Here is a 24,964-nt window from a genome sequence, read left to right as displayed (position 1 = left end):
GTTTATCCTCTCGTCATTTTGATATTTTCCTCACAGTTGAAATCAATTTGAAATTTCAGTTAAATACTTAATTATTTTGAATTTGGATATCATCATTTTGCTTTGAATTAATAATAAAAATATATAAAATGTATGCAACGTTTTAAGTTGCAGTAAGCTAATCGAGGTTATAGATTTTTATTTTTATTTTTTTTTTCTCAAGAAAATATCACACGTCTAATGCCCACGTAGAGTCCAGACGTGATCAGAGAGCATGACTTTTAACTTCTGGAATTTCATATTGGACATAACGCTTTTTATTTTGTTAATAAAAAAATTATTCAACAAAAAATTTAAAATAAAGAATTTAAAAAAAAAAAGTGAAAGCCAAATGCCCACGCTATTTTCTGCCTTATTTGCATTTAATGATTCAATCAGGATTTCATATACACTTTGTTGAACAAAAAATTTATTTTTAACACTTTAAATTCTCAATAATTTTGCTTTTATATATTCTGGCTTCATAAAATTTGACTCAAGTTGTATAATCATTTGTGAACTGAAGTTAAATTTATATTTTATTATCATTATTATTATTATTATTTTTGACATGGGCGTTAAAAAATTATGGTTGCTATATCAACTATGAAGACAAGCTAATTGGCTGCAGGAAAAAAAAATGATCGTAAAACACCCGGAATTTTCTTACCAGTATTAATTTAATTATTTTTTTTTTTTAATTTGCAATGAATTTAGTGCATAAAAAAATATGAATCATTAAAAATGTCCTAACAATAATAAAATTTGTAATTAGTCATCAAAGTTTTTACTAGTTTTTTTTTTTCTTTTTTGCCAATTTAATATTTTGACCCCAAAATAATTTAATGTAATTATAAGAATTTCAAAATTTAAATATTAAACAATACATAAGTATATAGTCGAAAATAATTTGTAAAATATAATATTTCGTGTGAAAATTTTATTTTACAACTCAACATTTTCACCTCCTCATTTTCTTTATCCTAATTTTCGAGTTTCATATCACATACAAAATTTCTATTCGTGTTGTGGAGGTAAAAAAATTTTTTTTTATTATACAGATAAAATTTTATGACATCATGCATAAATGTAAGAGTTTTTTTTGCTTTATTTTATTTTTTTTTCAACTAAAATTTTTTAACAATTCAGTGTTTTTTAAGAACAACATTTGTCACAGTTGTATTTATTCGTAACTAAGAATAAAAAAAAAAAATTCTAAAAGATTTACGTTTAAAGTTTTCTTTTATTTTTTTTTTAGTTTTCATGTATATTATTTCATTGTCATAATTCAATACTTTTAAAAATATGAATTTTAATAAATTGTATATTTGAAAAAGCAGTTCTCGAAAATGACGATCATATTAACAGATAATAACTTTTTTTTATTCAAAATTTTACAAGTGAAAAACTGTGGTAAATTTTATAAAATTGATAACAAAATATAGGTATACACTTATATACAGATATGTTGATTTTGAAAAAGTATGCCTGGGGTAAATTCAAATGATATTCAAATAAAAGCGCGTGAAATGCCGACAGAGTTCACAGAAAATCATAATGTTCATTCATAATTCATCGTTTTCACGCCCTAGGTTTCAGAAACATCGATACATTCACTTTTGCCAGGCATACTACAATATTTTACTTTGTAAAATTTATATATTGAATAAATTCATACAAAATAAATAAATAAATAAAAGTAAAAATACTCATTTTCAATATGTGAAAAAAAAAAAATACAAGTTATATTATTTTAATTTTATTTTCTATTAAATTATATTTTATACGTAAATAATGAATGAAAAAAAAATATAGAAAATTTTCGTAATAAAATATTTTATATTTAAATTTCTTTTTTAAATTAAAAATTAAATATCGTATAAATATTCATAAAATTAGCTTTGTCATTATTGCATCGATAAATAAAAATAAACATTGAAAATCAACTAGATCTATAAATTTATATTTCTTTTTTTGCCAATTTATTTTATATGTATGAAAATAAAATCACCACACATAAGACAGTAGGTACAGTTGAGCAGAAAAGTTGTCGTAAATCGGAGTATGTACATATGGGGATTGTATAAGTAACGATAAAACCTTTGACAAAAAAATAAAAGAAATAGAAAAAATGAAAATACTATAACACGTTTAACCCAAGACCTCATCCCCTTTCTTTATCCATGGTTATTCAACACTAGCAAAACTCAAATATATACCAGCACACATACAGAGTTTGTGAAAATTCTATACTCACTATGACCATCGACGGTTACGAGGTGTGCCCTCTCCATGCAATCACAAATTTATTGTCAACTCTTTTGGCCTCCCCCAACGTATACACACATACATACATTCACGTTAATACCCTAATAAATTAATGGAAAAGAGCTGGTTATATAGGACCAGTTTTGCATGACACTTTATTTACAAAAAAAAAAAAAAAAAAATTACAAAGAAATTGTTTAGAATGTTTAATTAAAAAAGAAATAAATAATTTAAAAAAAAAAAAAAAACTAAAGTATTAATTGTTATTTTTATTAATTAATTTATATTAATTATTGAAAAAGAAATTTATTTAAATTTAAAAATAAAATGTATTTTATAATTTTTAAATTAAATAGAATGTTAAATTGCCAATTATATAAACCTGTTTAAACATTGAATAATATTAAAGACACGACCCTCAAAATTGTCTTTGACACTTAAAAAAAATCACCATATTATACGATAAATAATGTTTGAGCTTGTGCAAATAGACCGCCAATTAGTGACATTTTGCAATGTCCCTTCTGTCTATATACGACTTTGGATAAATCATATTCAGTTTAACAAATTATTTTTTATTATTATTGTTACTTTACTTATTTTATTTACATTTCAAGCAGAGATGCTTATTACGATCCTGAATTTTTTTATATTGATATTTATTTTTTTTTCAAATCCTGCATGGTAAAATTGACATGCCATGCATAAATCGTTGTTGATACAGGAATAAATTATTTTTCGGCTTGGGTTTTTGAGTTCAAAGGCCAAATGATTGTATCGCAAATTAATAAATAAATAATTTTAATTATTTGTATTATTATAACTGCTTGATTGAATAGCCCAAAATTGATATTTATTTAATTTTGAATAATTTAAATGAAAATACTTAATAAATCAATAAACTAATGATTTTTTATAAATCATTAAATAATATATATTTTACTTATACTAATGAGTATTTGAAAATGTTCGCATTCACTAACCTTTGAATGGCTTATCGTAAATAATGGGAACAGTTGAAATTGTTCATCGCCTCGTTAAATCAAGTACTGAGTGTACCTTGCTTTTAAACTACCCTAACTGGTATTAGTTGGTGGTTTCTAATCCATTAATCCATTCATTAATCAGTAAAGTCTTATCCCAAAGTCACCAGTATAGTTACAATCTATTTTAACGCATTGGTATACGGCTAATATTACGACAGTGAAAATCCTTTCTTCAACATGACGTTGACCTTAGATACATACTTTCAAAGTCAGTATGTGGTTGATTTACAATATGATCAAATTTATATAATGATTATTATACAAGTTTCAAAGTTCATAGTCAGAGTCAGAGTCATTAATATTTTTTTAATATATCTTTCTACTTGCATGTAAAGTAATTATAATTAATTTTAATAGTAACTATTGATATTGCAACAGGTGTGCTTTATTGTTCTAAAGTTTACGATAATAGAAGTTGATGAAAGTAACTATCTTGATAGATATGAAACAATCTGACGTGTTGTTTACATATATAAATTTTACTTGTTTAGAATTTCAATAACAGACGTTGTTATATTATTTGATAATATTCAATTGTCTGGTCTTCATTGACAGTTATGTATTCACAGTGAATTAACGAATGAATGAATAATCATGTTGAAAATTAATTCTTCAATATACATTTTATATCAAGCAAACTAATTTAAAATATCTAATTTACTACAGTGAATCCATGGATTGGCTGGTTGGCTAGTATTGATTTTGAGATTATTTAAAAAAAAAAAAAAAGACACTTATCTCGTTGGTCAAGAGTAAACTCTACATTTGATAGAAGGTCACATTAAATAAATCCAGTGAATTAATTACTTTGTTTTTTTTTCATGGTATTTAACGAGGCGTGTTGACTGATGAGCTGGTTTGTTGGTTGGATAAGGATTTTAGTTGAAGTCCAAAATTCAAAAATTACCACGATAAAGTTAGTCATATGTATGTATAAAATGGACAATGATAAATTTTACAAATGTAAAATAAAAATAAAATGATATTACTTTGGATTAGCTCAAACCCAGCACTACAAAAAATATAAAAAATAAAATCAATCTAAAATATATTATAGAATTTTATTTAGAGTTATATAAAGTAAATTAATTTTTGAAACTATATATACACGATTGCATTTGGCAAACAAACCAGTTCAACAGTGTAAAATTTAATAACAAATAGAGAATGAAGGTTTAAAAATTGGCTCAGTGATTAAGAGAATCACTGGGTCTTATCCAGTATCATCATAAGTGTAGGCATGTTATTTTGTTGGAATTTTTCTATAGCCAAGTAGTTGCTATATACTCGACAGTGCAACTAGAGCACGACAAACTCCAATGGTTTGATGTGAAATATGTAAAATCATAGCCCTGGAGAATTTAAAAGACTCTCGAGGATTTTGCTCACCAAGTTGATAATAACCAATGGGATCAAAAATATATATTTCTTTTTATGTTTTATCAGGCGTTACTATTTTGACCTAGTTTTGATATAAGGACATCTAAGCTTTTGCCCGGGTAAGCAATTTCTGTTTAGCTTATAAACTTACATTACATATATATATATAAATTTACAAACGATACTTGCATCAGCAACAGCCATGACGGTTTGTTCGCTTTGTTTAAACTTTGGAGGTATATTTACTTGGTTTGTATTCATGTCAGTTGTGTATACTACCTACCTTTTAATAGAAATTTTGTTGGACATAAACGTCTGGTAGTTGCAAGCTTCAATACGTCATCGTGATTTATCAGCTGCTCTCATCAACAAAGCTCTGAAACAACGAGAGGTTTATTATAGTATTTTGATATTATTTTGATTAAATTTATAATTAAAAATTAAGGTAACTTAGTAGTCATAAAAAAGGGCAAATTTTTTTCATTTATTTATTTATTTATTTAAAATAAATAAATATTAATAAATAAATTTTTTTTTTTTAAGTCGTATTGTTTTTTTTTTGTTGTTTTTTTGACTTGCGGTGAGAAATAAGTAGAACAGAAAAAGGATAAAGTTGACTTGTATGATATGTGTGGTGTTAAGCTCAAGTATTCTTGAAACGTATTGTGATAAGTCAAAAATCCGGACGTGAGTTAAGAAAAACGGTCTAATATGTTGCCTTTTTGTCTTAACCACTTGGGAGACATTTTTAAAAATATATCTAGAACAAATTTTTCACGTGATATGAATTTTAATGTAATTTTTTTTAAATTTTTTTCTACACTTTTATATATTGATATATGATATTGTATTATCGTACATTTATAAATAAATTTTTTTATATAAATCGGTTTATCTCTGAATTGTATTTTATAACATATTCACAAATGGATTGAAATACATATATATTTTTTTTTTATTATTTTTACACTGATGTTGAATAAAAAAATCATGTTATATATTTATTTTTTTCACATTGTCGAAATATGACGCTTTAATTCACTTTCCGTTCACGCTATTTCTATATATGTACTTATACAGCTGGAGTGTTTCCAAAGCTTCAAATAGCTTGAAAGTAGATGCTATATTTTTTTATATTTTTTTTTTTTTTTCATGTGGCATAGTGGGCATACAAGGGTTGAAAACTACAAGATATAAAAATGAAGGCAGAATAAAAAGTATGAAAAAAATGAAAAAGAAAATGTAAAAAAAAAAAGAGTGAGAACAAGGAATAATATGGCATATATATGATACGCGTTACGAATATCGAATAGTACCGAATACGATTGCGATAAACGACACAATTGAAAGTCCTTGGAGTCGAGGTCCTTGGGTCCTGAATCTTTTTCTTTCCAATGATCATTTCACACTGAGAATATATTCACTTGAGAACACTAAGAATGCCAAGAATATCGATAAGCCATTCGTAATTCTTCCGGTCTAAAGTCGTATTGGCCCAATGATAATTCCAAGTTAGGTGACATTATCAATATACTGAATAGCCATTGTCATTATCGCACGATGATTTTAGTACCAACAACTAACAAAAGAACATCTTTCTCATATCATCAGATTTTATTATCAAAAATTTTTTAATACACTGATTTTCACACGCATTGTTAATGCCCAACACGTTTTTAATTCATTTTTTTATAAATATTAAAAATCAATTATTTTTTTTATCAAAAATAAATAAGATTTACTTGATAATTTTGAAAAAAAAAAAAAACGACGTACTAAATGGCGTGAGGTTATTCAAGTACTAAATTTAATGATCATCACTTTTTATATTATTTGGCAAGAACACGTGGTTGTTATCAAAAGAATAAAACAAAATTAAAATGAAAAAAAAAAAGAGAATTGTCTACAAAGAATTGCGTCTTATAAAAATTTTACCACATAAACTCGCACGTATGATTTCAACGTGCAATGTGCACCTTTTTTTCAACATGCACCTCGCGTTGCATTCTGGATGAGTTATTCTTTCAGTTCGTCGTCTTACCATTGTGTTATACAAACATAGAAGAATTGCACCCCTCATCACCTTCTTTCAAAATGTTCTATACACTTTTAACATGTTCAAATGTCTGTCTTAAAAATTCACACAGTGAATGCTGAACGGTTGCCGTATAAAAAACTTTAAACGAATTTATTTTTTAAAAATAGTTTGAAAATTTAAAATTTATTTTAATAAAAATGTTGTTTTTATCTTCTAATATACTGATTTATGATACAGTTAAATTTATATTCAATAAAAATAAAAGACAATAAATGTGACAAAATAATTCTCGATAACTGAAATTTTCTGAATTAACCTTCTTGTATATATTTTTTCTTAACTGTCATTCATTTTATTTTCAATTTTATTTTATTTCAATCGTATCGAATTGCCTAAAGTTATTCTATCAAAAAGGGTCCAGTATTTTCACCAAATATCCATTAGGATAACGGTCGGTATAAATCTAAGAATTCACTTTGTTTTTTGTAATTTTTTTTATCGTCCTAAGAAAATCTTAAAGCTGGGATAAGAAAAGACAAATTTAAAAATCAATAATGTACTGTGTTATTCAAATATAATTGCATTTGTCAACTGACATTGAATCCAACAGAAAAAAACTTATCAACATTTTTTTAATTTATCTTTTGCTGTTGTTTTTTGATATATAAATATATTTTTTGATTTATTATTTGTATTTTTATATTTTCATTTACTTAAATGATGCCATGTTATCATTCTCATTATTTCAAAAATTTTATCACAATCTTAGTTGTAATCAATTATACTCTACGTTGAAGAATAACAGTTGCTGACACTTGTGCTATTTCACCACCCTCCTTAGCGTCAACATATTATATTTCTTTTTTTTTGTTTTTATAAAAATCATTTATTGCATGGTATCTTTAATAAATCTCCTTGAAAAATGAAACTTCTTGATATTATAACTAATATACTAAAGAAATAATATAATAGATAATAGTCACTGGAGCAATAAATTTTATATTTTTTATTCTACATATATAAACTAGTCATTTATGCTTGAATAATTTTTAAATTGGCGAACGACACTTTAGTATATTTGAAAATTCAATTGAAACATCGCTTGAATTTCATGTGGCAATTTGCCAACTTGTTTTTCATCGAAATCCTTGATATTCCTTGCAAGGTTATTTATTTTTTTTTTTTCAATGTCACATGCTAGAACTAAAAATGTCTTATTTCAAGGATGTATAAATGACGGTGATATTTATTTTGTTGTTACAATGAGACTCATGTCCAAAGTAATATGACCTGACGTCAATCATTTGTACGCCCTTTACTCGGAGAGTAAGAAGGGTCGTTTTGTAATTAGATAAATCACACTGAGGGCATCATATATTTCAAAAAATTAATATTTACCAATAACGTTTATACAAATTAACGAAAAAGTATTAAACTTTTATTAGACAATAAAAAAACGGTACTGTAAAATAAAAATTAGTCTTTTTTTTTCTTTAAAATAAATTTTATATAATAAATATAAAATAGAGACAGTTAAAATTTTTTCAGCTGCTAAATAATTGTCCTAGCTTTTTTAGATATGAATATTAAGATGGAAGAAAATATAGACTTCCTTCAGCCGGAAAGTTGGACCAATTTAATTTTCCGCTAGCCCTAAAAGCTGAGGGTTTGCATTAACGCTAAGGTGAACTTTCTTGAGCGACAACAGGCTAGTCAATCTATCTACGAGATGCTTCATGTGAAAAGTTTCTTGTATAAAAATTCGATAATTCAACAGAAAAAATGAAGAAAAACCACACTAAGAAAAAAAAAAAAAAGTTTATGTTTATCACATATTGATAAACCCATCAGAGTTTTAAAAAAAATAAATTTAACAAAGCTTTTGAATTTTTTATTATAAAAAAATCAAGACAAACTGCTGATGTTGATCTATGATTAAATATTTCTTGAAGCAAGCTATAATTGTTATTTCAAGATCTTGAAGAATAAAAAAAAAAAAAAATGAATAGAAAAGCTGTCTTCAAGAAAAATTTCAATAGTATGACAGAGTATGAATAAGAGTTTAAAAAAATGACAATAGAATGATAATTGACCGTTGAATGTAGAGTGCAAATGATGTAATTTTCATGCACTTTCCAGGGATAATATAAGCTTGATGCATCAATGCTCAACGTGCTTTACTGATAATATATATAGAAACGCATGTATGCAGACACACAGTGCCTTTTTGCTTTTGGTTATATTAGAATTGTAATCCGATTTGCTTGCTGATTCGATTTTCAATTTTCTGTTCAGCTCCCTAACCCATCAAATTTTTTTTATTTCTTTCCTTTTTTATACTATTAAACCTTCATCGTTTCATCTCTCTCCTTTACCCTTCTTTCAATCTTCAATCTTCTTTTTTTTTTCACTGTCTGAACTTCGAGAAATCATCGGTTCTTGCACACCACCGCCTTTCTCGTTTCGCATAAAATAAAGTTCTTCACCAATTCCTGATCGTTGAGCGTTGTTCCCTGAATTTTTACTATCTTGAATTTTATTATTTATTTTTTCTTTTTCATTCGCATACCTAGATTAAAAATCAGCGTCGTTTTGTTAAATAAAAAAAAAAACTATATGTTTTTCACTGTATTTACTAAAAAAAAAAAAAAAAAACAAAAGTTAGCACAAAAAAATAAAAAAAAAAAATAAAAAAGATAATAAAGTTTTTTTTTTTTATCATTAAAATTTTTTAATTAATTTATCAAAAGTTATTACACCACATAATTTAATTATTTATTAAAAAAAAGAGTGATAATTAAAAAAAAAATTGTTATAATTCAATTGGTGGAATTGAGTGTGCTATATGTTTGGTGAACATCGCTTCGAAGTATTTCAATCTACTCTAACCTAGTTAAAGAGTCTATTAGAATCGTTTATATAACCATTTCCGCACTGTTATGAACTGGGAATTACAGTTTCAGTTTTACCCAATTCATTTGCGACAAAATGCATTATATTTTGTTCACTAAAATGTTTGAAAAGCATTAATATTAAATATTATAAACAACAAACTTATTTAAAATATTTAAAATAATATATTCGTATGACAAATAAATGCTAATTAGTCTTAAAATGAATGTAATTTTAACAATTATATTTATTTATCATCCTCATTAATATTAAGTGGCTTTGTTAAACCCAATTCATTGTCATTTAATTGTTTTAAAGATTTTTTATCAGTTAATTGAATCATACGAATAGATGGACTTTTATTTAATACTTTTTTTTTACATCCAATTGCTTGAATTACTCTTTTTTTTGGAAGTGTTACATAAAGTACCAATAGTGGTTGTATCATTCGTACAAATTTTAACATCCAAAGACTTGGATAAATTGCAGACAAAGTTCCAGATATCCATGGTGTATCCATAATTAAATATAGCTTAAGATATACCCAATATTTGCTTTTGGCTTGTTTAACATTATTTTTATTCAAAAATTTAGTATCTTTTTGTACTTTAAACATTTTGTAAGTTGTATAAATAAATAATATTGTATTTGCTAGTAGCATTAAAACTGGAACCGTGAATGTATATATTAACTGTGATGTTTTACGTTTACCATGAAAATTTGAAAAGTTTGGTTTAAAAAATGAATCATTTGGCAAAATTGGTATAAATTCAAAAACAGCAGTAATAACAGTTGGAATCAATGATACAGCTAAAATAATTACGGTATACGTACGAAATTTTTTAATTTCATTTCTTTTTTTAGAATCATCATTACCGGGTGCCCATTGAAATCTAGTAATAACAAGTGTAATGTCAAAACAAATTGCAAATAACCACATGCAAGTTTGTTGTACTAAAAATATAAAAACTAATCCAAAAATTCCATAAACATAAGCAGGTAAAATTTTATGACAAGTTTCAAATAATCCAAGAGTCACGAGACAACAATTAATCACAAAATAATAAACACTAAATGACAGTACTGATTTATCATAAGCACGAATTCTAAGATCTGAATAAACAACATAAACAATAATTAAAATTAAATATGGTATTGTGTAAAAAATTGTAGCAAATATAACCATTTTTGCACCCCAAAAATTTAAAACTGTCAATAAACTATCACACTGGATATTTTCAGTAACTCCATGAACAACAAAACAAGACACTTTGATAATTGTTTCATTTTTTAAAATTCCCATACACATTTTTTCCTCACTTGATTGGCCAATAAAATCTATCAATAAAAAAAATTAAATAAATAGAATTTTCATCAAATTGAAATTAAATAATCAAATAAATAAAATTGTATAATAAATTTTGAATTACCATAAATGCAAGGCTTGAAAGAAGATTCAGTTCCATCAGTTATATTATCAAAAGTTACTGTGTTATTTTTTTGAGACTTAATACATTTGAAATTATCATTTAAATAATAGTTGTCATCACAACACTTGATTAGTACAGCACTTGTATTTTTTATAATTATTAAAAGTAAAAAAATCGATTTAATACAAAACATTTTGGTATTTATTTTCTTGTTTATTGAAATGAATGTGGTGACCGAGAGTTGTCAAGTGAATAAAACCAATATCGACGACTACTTCTTCATGTTAGCGAGCGTCTAAAAACTTTTGTTTGACATGGGCGGGAAATCCTACCGCAACATTGAAACACACAACACTCAACTAAAGTTTTTGAATGACTCATGTATTTATGTCGAGGACATTTATGATAATAAACATTATAAAATTATTTGTAAATATATTTTAAATTTTTTTCAAAACGATAAATTTAACTTTTTCAAGTTAAAAAATTAAATAATAAAACAATGATTCCTTATATTATTTCTGGCATTAATTATTGCATTTATATTATAAAATTGAAAATAAAATAAATATATGTTTACTTAGTATCTGATAAATAGTTGTAAATTTATTTCACACACATGATTGAATTGTTCAGCAAGTATGTGGAAATATTATCAATTGCATATGTATGAAAAAAAAAAAAGATAATCGACAATAACACACACACACACATTCAGGAAATAGTAAATAGTATATTATGTATGTATAAAAACGATGATAATTATGTAAATGTAATATTCATGAAGAAAAAAAAATAATAAATATTAAAACAAGGAAGAAAAAAAATAATTATTTATATATAAAAGTAAAATTAATTTGTTTATGAATAAAAGAATAATATGATTTATGCAGAAACTCTTGAAATATTATATACTTGATATAATTGATCAATTGTAATTTTTGTAATTGACGTTATAATTCTTCGTAAAACACATTAAAAATTCTTGAGAAAAAAAATTAAGATGAAAAAAAATTAAGAGATGGTACACATTCAAAGATAAAACTAGTGGCTTATGAAAGATCGTCTGGAATGGCTGTGTTACAATCGGTCTTGTTACTCTTGATAACAATGATAAATCCTTTAGTTGGAAAAAATTTGTATCAAGATTTGTATCACATGCAAATTCCAAAAAAGTGTTGTTCATATAATCACATATTTAATGATGATTTAATATGTATTAAAAAATTATCAACAAGTGAACCATATTTAAATACATTAAATAAAACAGAAAGTGCATCACAGTGTCTTCATAATCAATCAATGATATTTATTGAAAAATATGAAACAACAAGTACTGATTATTTAAAATTTTATGTACCTGATGATGTTTGTATTGAGGAGACATTAAATGGTACAATATTTATTGCAAAGTGTCGTCGTCAATATTCAACAATACTTGGACTGGGTTCAGTTGTATTTTGGGGTGCAAAAACCTATATGTCTACAAATTTAATGCATGTCATTTTGGGAATTTTTGTTATTCTTGTTTATTTACCTGTACCAGAACTTGGACGTGGTATTCATAGTCGTGCTGTTGTTCAACATAATATTTGTCATATGATGCAAGGCATTGTGTTACAATTTTTAAGTAGCTGTGAATTAAATGACTGTCATGTAAATGATAATTTAATGATTTTTTTGTGGTTGTGTCTTCAGTATTTTACAATTGCTACTGTATTTTGGTTAAACAGTATTTGTTTTGATATGACACTGGCAATAACTAGATTCAGATGGATGCCTGGAAGTCGATACAATCATGATGGACACAGTAGAAAATTACTTATATATGGTATTTTTTCTTGGGGTGGTCCATTGATACCTGTTGTGATTGCTGGTATATGTGATTATAATCCAAATATTACAAATGAATTTTTTTTAAAACCAAATTATTTAAATTTTCGTAATGGACCAAGTTTAATTGTAAATATGTATTTTTTTCTTCTTCCAATGATAACGTTGTTATTGAATAATATATTATTCATATTTACAACTTATAAAATTATTAAAATTCATAATAGCACAAAATTTATCATGAAAAATCGTAATATTATGCTGAAAAAAAAATATTTTCTTTTTCTCAATCTTTATATGTTGATGGGTGCACCATGGTATTTTGGAATGTTATTTGCATGTTTAAATAAATTATTTGTTCTTAAAATATGTCGATTATTACAGCCAATTGTATGGCTCATTATGTTGGCAGCGAGATTAAATATCATTAAGAAAATTAAAAATTTTTTATTAAAAAATCAAAGCCATAAGGAGAAAATTAGCGATGCACAAGGTATCAGTGTTATTGAAAACTCGAAAAAATTAAACTCTTCTAGAAAAAATGAATTCAACGAAAAATAAAAAGATAAAAATACTTATTGAAATGAATGAATGAGCTAATCAGATAAACTAGTTGTATGAGAATTAATTATGGTAGCTCAAATACCAATTATATTGTTGGTATTTGTAGAAAAATAAATAAACAACAACAAACTGTAGAAAAAAAATAAAAAAATAAAAAATAAATCGCGACTTTGAAATGTGTGCATCGTATGATTAGCTAATTTCTAGACATGTGTTAGTTATGTCATTGTAAATCAACTATTATTGATACTACATATACATAAAAAAAAAAAAAATGATGATAGTTTTTTTTTTTCTTTTTTTTTGTTTACATTATTGCATACTTGAAGAATACTTGGGAATCACCAAGATTGTTTGCGGCGTAGGCAAGCAACCACCAGTATCACTGTGTTGACTGTGGTTTTTTTTTTTTTTTTAAATTTTTTATTTTTATTTCCGTTATGTAACTCGCGTACTACGGAATTCCCGGTTTGTAATGGAAATAAAAACATAAAGTATCTTATCTATACATATTCATAGAACAATACAGAAACTTTTTAAAAATGTACATATAATTTCTGTGATATCTCTACTATAAATAAAAATAAATAAAAATAAATAAATAAAATTTATAGTTTTTTTTATAAGTAAAATAATAAAGAAAATAAAATATTTATAATCAAAAAAATCTGAATGAATGTTTGTGAAAGAAAAAAACAATGTTGCAGCTACGAAAATTCATTTGTAAAATTAATTATTTTGTAAATTTAAATAATCAATTATATTTATTAATAAAAATAATTACTTTTGTATTTTTTTGGTAGGATTAAAATGTATATAAATAGATGATGACTGATCATCAATGTCATGGAACAATGCTCGATCAATCTGAAGATAAGCGGATCAATCTTATTATATATTTTATAACCACAAACAAGTAGCCAAGATTATGGATTTTAATTTGATTGAGGAGTTTTTCTAATAGTCATACATTTTTGTTGTAATTTTTATAATAAAAACGATGAATTATTTATACGAATAATGAATATATATTTTATTTATCTTGAAACGTATTATATATGTATTCTATTATCAAAATGTTTGATAAATATTTAATGCGAATGTCGTAATTAATTTATTCTAATTTTTCTCACAATCTTATCAAGTGCCAGTGGGATGTGGTGGCTCATTGAGCTTTACATATTTCATGTTTTTATTTATTTAATTTTTCAAAATTGTATTTTTCTTATCAAATTCAAAATACCATAAACTTTTGAGATAACAAGTTTATTTGTGTTTTGTTTATTTGATTTATCTAAATTAATTTTTTTTTATTTTTCAACTTTTTATTTCTAATCTAATTTATTTTTTCGAAACCACAATAATTATTTGTTACCACATTAATTTTTAATAATTATTCTGCAAAAAATTTAAATATATATTCAAAAAAAGATGAAAAACTTGGAGGATTTGTCATCCAACTTGTAATAATTGTATCTGTTAAAATTTTTTTTTTATTTTAATGTTTGCTGTCTGGAGCTGTATATGTCATTACTGTCATCAGCAGAAACGATATAAATATGCAAAATAAAAAATAATAATTATAATAATGATAATAAAAATAAAAATGTAGATGTACTGATTTGTTGTAGAAAGTAGTTGGTGAGACACACCAATAGAAAGCATTTTAATAAACACCGGAATGCTGCTGAATTTGTGTGGCATTTGTGCGGACAAAGTATTCAAGATTCTTGAAAAGCAGTGAACGACATGAAAGACTTAAATGAATATTCAAGAGTAATATGCAAAACTCACCCTAGAGAAAATAAAAAACTTTGCAAACAGTGCTTTCATTGTACAGCATTGATTTTGGTGTTATATACGATAGAACAAAAGAGTTGGCTCAAAATTTTGATGATATTGGATAAGTCAAGATAATATATCTATAAGCAATAAACTCAGGGTTGCTCTTGCTGTTGTATATATTGCGATAAGTATACATCAAAGATCATGGATTTATGGGCTTATTTAATCTAAATATAGTGGCAAGTTTAACTTGGTGTTTTGTTTTGTGATAATTATTACCCACAGATTACATTCAATAATCATTAATAAATATATGAAATACTCCAAGAGTTTTAATCGTTAATTATCAATTTTCATTAGCCAAAATTTATTTTAAAATTTACATTTGATTGATGATATTATCAACGATATCTCGAGCATCATCTATATTTTTTTTTGTATAGCAAACTAGCAAACTCTAATTAAATTCCTTTTGCTTTTATGGATCGGCTTACATACAAAGCCTCTGCGACATTTTCATGAAATTCCACATTTATTTTAATAAGAAAGGAAACTTATAACAAAGCGTAAAGTATAATATCCAAGTAAAGTATAAATCAATTGATTAAATTAATTAAAAAATAAAATATCATCATGTGCCAATATAGAAAAATAATTTTGTTTTTATTTTTAATATTTGAATTTTTTTTTTTAAATAAAATAACTTGTTTAAAATATACATTTGGTTTAATTGAAATAAATACAGGTGAATAAAGTAGGTGGTAAAAATGATGGTGTAAGGTTGGGCTTTACGCTGTAATTTTATAGTATGAATTAATTATAATTTATGGGATTTTAGTTTCACGCATTACTTTGATTTGGCGTATTAAATATTATACTGAATTTAATTTATCTTTTAAAGTAAAAACTCCAAGACTAAAATATTGTTGTTTATAATGTTTAATAAAATAATATTTACAATTCTTTAATATCATCCACATTAAAGTACCGTAAATGATAGCATGATAAATTTATACAAAGTTGAAACGTCACGGTTATTAATTTTATATCGAATAAATTACAAGTCATATTTTCATTATGATTTTAAAGCTAATAAAATAATTGAATGACATATTTTTTATCTATTTATATTTATTTTGATAAAAATATCTGAACGTAATATTAATATTTTTATTTGTTAAAATTTTTATTTGTTATATTTGTTTAATTCACGAAATTCTGGAAGATTATCTTTACCAGTTTAATATCTAAATAGTGTGATATCCGATTGCTGTTATCTTAAGATATCATTAGCACCCTCTTGGTAACGAGAAGAAAAAAAAAATAAATTATCCATAAGTAGCTTTTAAACGAGAAATTAATTTTCCATCAAGGATTTTCTCTAGACGAGTATTAGAGGTGTGTATGTGGTACTTGAAATCTAATCAAGTGACAGCCAAGTGATACCCAGAGGGGCTTTTCGTTGATAATTTATTTCATCTTAGACTTTAGTGTATATTAGAAAATTTACCAAAATATATATTGAAAGTCAAGCCTGTTGTTTATATGATTTTAGCATATAGTCTGGACTAAAAGACGAAAGACACGATCAAACAAGTAATAAGATATATAATAGAAAGACAGAGTGTGAGATAAAGAAGTTACAAAGTCAAGGTGGAAAGAGGTTGACGCGTTGCAGGAAGATAATGAGAGCAATCTGCTCATCTTCTGGCCTGCAATGTCTCAAAACTCCTCCCTAACAAACTCTCAAACAGTGGTTCTCGAGCCTTTCACCTTTATATTTAAGAAGCTAAAACATACGGCCCTGGACTGATACTTAATGAAGCACATCGACTATAATTTTCAAATTCTCTTCTTCTTTTTATTTTAACTGAACGTAGCACACGGTTCAGTTGAAATTAACGAGGTTCCAGTGCTACTGGTATAGTAGCACTTAAATAATAGACTGGTAATATTTTTTAATTATCTTTTTGTAATTATTTTAGTAAAAAAATTGATAAAGCCAATCTTCCATGTGATTGAACTGAAGCACTAATAATAATCGAGAATAAAAAATTATTTACGTCATTTCATTACAGATTATGTATTTTTAAAATTAAAATATATTTTTTTTTAATCTTTATATTGATGTATTAAATATATAAAATAGACATTTGGTTTTTAATTATTTAAATTGGATGATTATTAAATTTTTAAAATACCAAATTTAATTTGTAAATTTTCATTAAAGTAAGTCATTTATCGAACTTTGAGCTAACAAAATATATATACATGTATGTCTGAATAATGTAATTTAAAATTTATTTAACTGAGCTTACATTGATAAATTTATTATCACTGCATTGGCTTTGGAGAAACTTTGGTGTTCATTATATCAAGGCTACAGTTTCAATAAAAAACTAAATACATATACAAGACTTTACAGAGTTTTAGGGCGTTGAACTGAAATTTTTATCTCTCGCTGACGGATTATTCTGGAAAATGTCAAGTGTGGGTTTTCGAAATAACTGCCAGATATTAAAAAGCCATATTTTTTTTTAATATAACGTGTGGAACGTTTTCAAGTTATCACTCATTTTTTATAAACAACACTGACATTAATACCGTTAAAAAAATTACACAAAAAATGAGATACTATTTTTTTATAGTTTCCCTTTATTTATTTATTTTTTAATTTGATATTTAAAAATGTTCTAAACTTGAATATTTATTTATTATTTCAAAAAAAACTTGAATAATAATTATGAAAATTTTTCAGATAAATTTACGTATAACTGTTTTAACTGATGAAAAAAATAATATATTATATATATTTGTGCTAATAAATCAGTACACATGGATCTATTAATATTAAAAGGTAAAGTAAAGGTGATGGTTTGGCACGCAATTTTGCAATTTATAGTTATAAACATTGGCCACGAACTGGGTGATGTTAGCCATCTATTATCTCGTCCAGTATATTCTCGATTGGCCAACTAACGAATAGCTTTATTTTCATCTCTTATACATATATAAATATATATAAAATTATCACATTAAATTTCCAAGCGTGTGTAAAGTTTAAAGAAATCATAAACAATAATAAACACATTTTATTATTTATATATAAATATTTATGTCTTTATTAATGATGTAATTTTTCATCACATTTTATCTGTATTTTTTAATATGATATTTTCATTTAAATGAAAAATATTATAAATTAAATTTTATATTTTTCCATCAAATAGTTATTATTTCTTTTTAAATTATATTTTTCAATATATTATTATTTATTATTTTCCATTAATTTACAGCCGAGACAAAAATAAATTTTCAATGTTTGACTTGATTGTTTATATATATATTTTTTAATTTATTGATTTTGTTGATTAATAATGCAATGAAGTAGAAAAAATAAAAGATATCTCAAAATATTTTAAACATCTGTCTTTGTATAATTACACTTGTTATTAAATGTATCATTAAAATTCCATTATATTTATCATAATAATTTAAAGTTTTAAGTAAGCACATTATTATAATTAAAATTTAAATTACAATGATAATACGATTTTTGCTTTCAAGTATTAATTTTTAATAAGATTACTAAAAAGACATAATTTTGAATTTGATATTATCAAGCAATAATACACCTGTGTATTTTTTTTACAAGTTAAAATAAAGAACAAGATGACAGGTAGTTAAAAAATTGTGAGAGAGAGAAAAGACAAGATTTAAAGGCCGACCCTAATTCGATGAATAACAAGCATAAGATCCTAACAACCGTTATTGTTAGCTCAAATGATTATGACATCTTTCTTATTCACACTTATGAAATACCTAATAAGATTTGTCAACTTATTTTTAATACTTTCGTCATGATATTATAAGATTTTTTCTATAATTCCTTTTTCCAATTCGTTTGATGACATGTGTCATTTTTTTTTTCAAATAGAAATCAGTATAATGTAAATATATTATTATACATAGCATACCAATCACGGAATCAATATCATGAGCAAAAAAAAAACACACAAATTCCACTGTAAGCATGTGTGTGTGCAAGTGTTGGGTCGCCTAAACGTAGTCACCCATCGTATGAAATATCAAATAAACAAAATAAAAAATAATGTAAGTTAGTCTATAAAAAGACGGGTGTCGGGCCTCTGTTTTGTGATGTTAGCTTTTTTTATTTTTTTTTATCTTTCTCACTTTCTTTCTCTAACCTGTATACTACGAAGTAAGTTAATACAGCTTCTTCGTGGAAATGTCACCCCCGTGGTTATTTTGATTTTTACAATCCCAACAGGAGTGCTGAAAGAAATAGCATCTCAAAGCATTTTAAAACTTGGAAAAAAAAATTTTAAAAAATAGCAAGTTTTAAATGTATATATCTAAAAAAAAGTTTTTAAACTTTGTGTCTGTAAATATTATACAAACAGATATTACAAATTTTTTTCTGCTTTATCGTTTACAATTTCTGTCTATATAGTTGCTCACACTTTAAACACATTATCATATTCATATACCTCCCTGAAAAACATGTGTTTAAATCATAAATCTTTTTTTTAAATATTATTTTTTCATTTTTTTTTTTCATTTCAGGTCATTTAATATTTTGATGAGTTTGCAAATAATGAGAAACAAGCTATCTTCATATCACAGTTGGAAATTATTGAAATATTATTCTTATCATTATAATGGATATTTGCAATTTATCTCACTTCATTTGCCCCAGTTAGTAATAATTTATAGCCTCGAAGTTTCAAATTACGTAATGATACCATTAACAGTCCAAAAATAAAACCTATAACTTTTTATTTGAAATCGTTATATTGCATAGAAATTTCAGTTGGAAAACTTTTTTGTAAACTAATTTTGCCATCTAGATAGCTATGCTACCAAATCAATCCACATCTACAGAGTCAGGGTTGTATGTGAATTGTGAATCAATTGTGCAATTTGAATCATCGCTGTGTTTTTCCACACACTATTATCTATGGTTCTATGGTTTTTGCATATATGACACTGTGAGCATTCATTTGGGGTTGGTATAATAATGAAACCCGAGTCAGATCATTTTCCACTAATTGAGAATGAAAATTTGACTGTTTTCGAACGAGATGTATACATAACAAGAAAGTTTGGAAATCGCAAAATTTCAAAAACTCTTTCTCTCTCTAATTATAAAGATAATTATGATGTTGATTATCATAATTGATAATAAAAATAATAATTATTATTTGGAGAAATGTAAATTATCCATAATGATTAATGTTATTTTTATTAATAAAATTAATAATTAATTTGCTATACAAATTATTTAATTACAAACTACAAATTCAAAATAATAATTTATTCACTTCCTAAAATAGGTTATTTAGTTTATCCCTAAAATATCCATAATTTGAATATTCAAAGTGCCTGAATCTCTATAGGTAAGTAGTGGTTGTGATGGTCAAACTGACGGTTAGTAGTTTTGAAGGGTTAAGAAGTCTTTCATTAGCCAATGGCAGTAACCACTTTGAGAGATATGTGTGGTTTGTAAAACATTGGCTAAATTCTTGACGAGATAAACTACTTTAAAATAAAAAAAATAATGAGAATAAAAAAGGCAAAATATTTGATACAAAAAAAAATTGATTAATTAATTATTAAGTATTCAAAATAGACATAGTGTATTTTAACAATACCATAAGGTATGCACCCTCTGAAATTGTCAAAATATTCATCATGCTATAGCTGGTTTATGCATATAATTCAGCATGAAGATGCCATTTTAACCCAAGACTTTTCAACGCAACAAACCATCCGAAACGAATACATTAAAATACAACGACAGAGACACAAAAACATGCAACCATCGTTTAGTACGTCTAGTTGCATTTTGAGACTCAATTTTATATAGTACACAAAACATGTATATATATAAAATACTCTAATAGTTTACCCTCCTGCATAATGCATCAGTCGGAATATTTGCATCGAACTTGAAGCAGTTATCTGACTTTCTCTCTTTTACTTGTCTGATTATTGTCTTTCTCGTTTTGTCTTTGTCTCGTTTGCACTGGGCGTTTAACTCCCTCTCTTTTATGTACGAATAAATGATAATTTTATTACAACCAGTTCAACGACAACACCAACGCAAGTCAGAAAAAAAAATTCAAACCCTTCAAAAAAAAAAAAAAAAAAAAAGAACAATATTTAACCTCTTCAAACCAACAACATGGTCTTGAAATAACATGTTCCTCAGAAACCATTATGTCAGTTTTATATACACCCAACCCAATCACAAAGAAACTTTTTTTTTTATTTCCATTTTAACTCTGAGCAAAAGCACGTGCTTTCGCCTTTTTATTATCTCTCTAAATCGCTTCCTTCAATTATCTAAATTTATACGAAAAATAAGTTTTCATAAATTTTGTATAAACATTGTTTTTTTCTTTTTCTTTTTTTTAATTTGATGATTTTTTTTTATTTTTATTATTCGAGATATAGATAAGAGATTTTTAAAAATCACCCTTCAAGAAATTTTACAGATGCTACAGCTGATGCTTATATTTTTGCTTCACTTGATGGCAACACGAGGGATAAAAAATCATGATTCATCGTTCTCAATAAAATCATCAACTAGACTATACACTATGAACTTATATTAAAAGTTAAAATAAAATTTTGACATATGACAAATTTCATGAATTATTATTGAAAGAAAATAATATTGTTAATTGTCAAATTAATGATGTATAAGTGGTTTATATAATTATCAATTATTATTCTATGTAAAAAAAATTATGTTGACATCATGTGGTGCAAAAGTGAAAGATTTAAAAAAAAAAATCATATGCAACGAAACAAGGGGTTTATTAGTCTGACTCACCCTTCTTCAATGACTCCATATATTGAACTTAATCCTAAAAATTGCTTTCTTTTTCATCATCCTTCATTCCATACTGTTTGGAACTTTAAAATTGCAATTAGGGGATACTAGGGGCTTTTGCAAATTGGCAATTCATTGGTCTCCAGTTAAGATCTGTAAAAAAGAAATTTTTTTATTATTTTTTTTTTAATTTATGAAGCCAAATATTTACCTAATTATTATTTATTATATGATTAATCAATTTATTGACAATTAAAGATACAAGGTAAAAATATAAAAAAAATATATAATTAAAATATTTTGTCGATTTCATTAAAAATAAAAATGAAAAAAAATTTACATATTCTGATTTTGGAGGATATGAAGGATATGAAGATGCAAATAATAAATTACATCAATCGATAATGAAATAAAACATACAAAATATAAAAATATATTTATTGGCAAACTTTTGACATGGCGCCTTAAATAAATTTATAACCAAGTCAGCCAATGAATCGATAACATATCCGGAAAATTTATACATATCGATACCAAGGTAAATACTTTTGTATACTTAATACATTTATATATATTTATATATTTATATTTATAAATATATATTTGAAAAATAAAATGAAAGATACAAGAAAATAAAAAGAAAAATTTGCTCAGGGCTTTGCGTGCAATGTGACAGGCAGTTCAAGTCACGACGAACCAAGGCAAAACGTTTATCACTGGAGGATCGCGTGACTTCACATTGGCCCATCAAAAACAAGACTTCATGTACATATAATATGTATATATATATTTGAATGAGTCAGCCGGGTGAGAAACGACTTGAATAATGGGTAAAAATGTTTATTTATTTATTATTATTGTTATTATATTTTTAAATTCAAAATATTTGATATTTTGATGAGATACAATATTTGTTGTACAAACTATTACTCGTCTCTCAGCCTTCATTTTTTAACTATTCAAATGTCCAAAAATGAGAATGATTTTCATATTTTTCATTCGAAAAAAATATGAAGGATTTCCAATAGTATAATTATTATATTGTATAGTAAATTATACCGCCCCGAGATATTATTTTTAATGTTTTAGTGTGTGTCACGTGTCTGATGATACCTCGAGGTGTCGGATTGTCCTACCAATGAAATCATTAGTGTCTAAAGTACACAAATGAAAATTAATTACATCAAGCTGACTTGAATATTTAACACTGACTCAGTGTTATATTTTTACACTGAATGATATAGTTTGTGAGTGAATATATGCCTCTCTTAATTCTCACGCTCAGTGACAATAGAACTGTATTCAGATGACAGCTGAATCTTCATTTTCATTCCAGCTAGAAAATGAGTTTTCAAGAGTTTTTCATTAACTCGACATAGTCTGGCATTTTGCGTTATCATTTTCTTTTTTTTTTTTTTTTAAATACAAAACGCAATGTTTAATTTAATTTAATTTTAAAAAAATAATAAAGAAGTACTGTCGATATTATATCTAATAGAGTTAGTACGTATATTTTATTGACTCAAGGTGTGGTCCATAAGTATACTGAACAATCATCGTCATCAATAGAAAAAAAAAAATATCAGTAAATATTACAATGCATTCGTGCATTTTCTCGAGATTTTATGATCATTGGGCACGTAAATAACTGCTCACAAGACAGCCCGTATTTCCGTCTGGTATCTTGTGTGTTGCCCACGCATACAGTGAAAATTCCACATACAACTTGATGCATTCAAACTTTTGTAGGATCTTTACATTTTTTGATTTATAATCTTCATGACTCTTGTAACTTGTATATACTTTATATCGTTCCATTACACTTGAAGTGTTTGTATTTTTTTTTTGATATGTATTATGCAAGTGAGTTCATTGTTCACCATAAATTTCAACATGTCATATTAAAAAAATATTTAGATATTCGTTACTATATTTTACATATTTTTTATCATCGAAATATAATCAAAATTTTAATATATTATATTTAATTTTTTTTTCTTGAGCTTTATTATCAAAGTAAATATATATAATACATAAATTTAGATGTCACAAGATGCAACCAAGTGTTGAATTTTGAGAGATGTATACTGCATATTAACAAGTGCACTTTAGACTCTGACCTCTTCATAAAATTAAAACTCAACATTACCTCAAGTACATACGCTGACTCATATTGCCAATTAAATGTAGATAACCTGAGGCTGAAGATTAATTATGCAAATGTGTATTTTGTATGATCACAAAATTCAAGTTAGCATCAATATTGGACATGAAAATGTCAAGTGTTAGATGCACGTAAATCTTATTGCCATGACGTGGCTGAATGGGGCTTGGTATTAAACTGAAAAAGCTGTTAAACTGTTAAAGAAAACATTCTTGGTTGTTAAAAAATATTTGAATATATTATAATAAAATTGCAGACGTAAATATATAAAATAAAATTTACATTGAATTTAATGTGAACACATGTAAGTTTAAACTCATGATAAGAAAATTTTCGTAAAGTAATTTTTTTTCTTACTACATAAGTAGATGTAAATATATATAATATTATCAAGACTATGGATGATAAAATAAAATTTTCGTATACGCGGTTTGCGTGTTTGTAACATTTTACTCACATCGTTGATGGTAAAAGAAGTACCATGCGGCAATGTGTTTGCCTTAGAGCTCTCAACATATCTTTCTTCTTATATACTTTGAAGTTGCTATGCATGGCTACCACTTGCATGCAATTGTACTTTCAAGATCTTGTACGAATATATTATCGCAAGTTTCTGACTGACCTAGATAACTACATCGCAGCTGGAAGATCTTGTGAAGAAAAAATTGATTAAACTTAGCAAAA

General features: G+C 25.5%; 2 protein-coding genes across 2 annotated transcripts; one reads left to right on the top strand and one right to left on the bottom strand.

The window, feature by feature from the left end:
• Positions 1-9,148: 9,148 nt before the first annotated feature.
• Positions 9,149-11,368, bottom strand: LOC122859007. Its single transcript, XM_044162319.1, has 2 exons — positions 11,073-11,368; positions 9,149-10,980 (listed from the first exon to the last, which is right to left on the bottom strand). Exons 1-2 carry the CDS (start codon positions 11,263-11,265, stop codon positions 9,890-9,892), a joined length of 1,284 nt encoding a protein of 427 aa, XP_044018254.1. The 5' UTR covers positions 11,266-11,368; the 3' UTR covers positions 9,149-9,889.
• Positions 11,369-12,182: 814 nt separating this feature from the next.
• On the top strand, positions 12,183-17,276 carry LOC122859707 (probable G-protein coupled receptor Mth-like 1). Its single transcript, XM_044163392.1, has 2 exons — positions 12,183-13,309; positions 17,240-17,276. Exons 1-2 carry the CDS (start codon positions 12,183-12,185, stop codon positions 17,274-17,276), a joined length of 1,164 nt encoding a protein of 387 aa, XP_044019327.1.
• Positions 17,277-24,964: the final 7,688 nt, after the last annotated feature.

The sequence above is a fragment of the Aphidius gifuensis genome, linkage group LG6, assembly GCF_014905175.1.
Source record: "Aphidius gifuensis isolate YNYX2018 linkage group LG6, ASM1490517v1, whole genome shotgun sequence".
NCBI classification, from domain to species: domain Eukaryota; kingdom Metazoa; phylum Arthropoda; class Insecta; order Hymenoptera; family Braconidae; genus Aphidius; species Aphidius gifuensis.
This window is presented reverse-complemented; position numbering and strand designations above follow the sequence as displayed.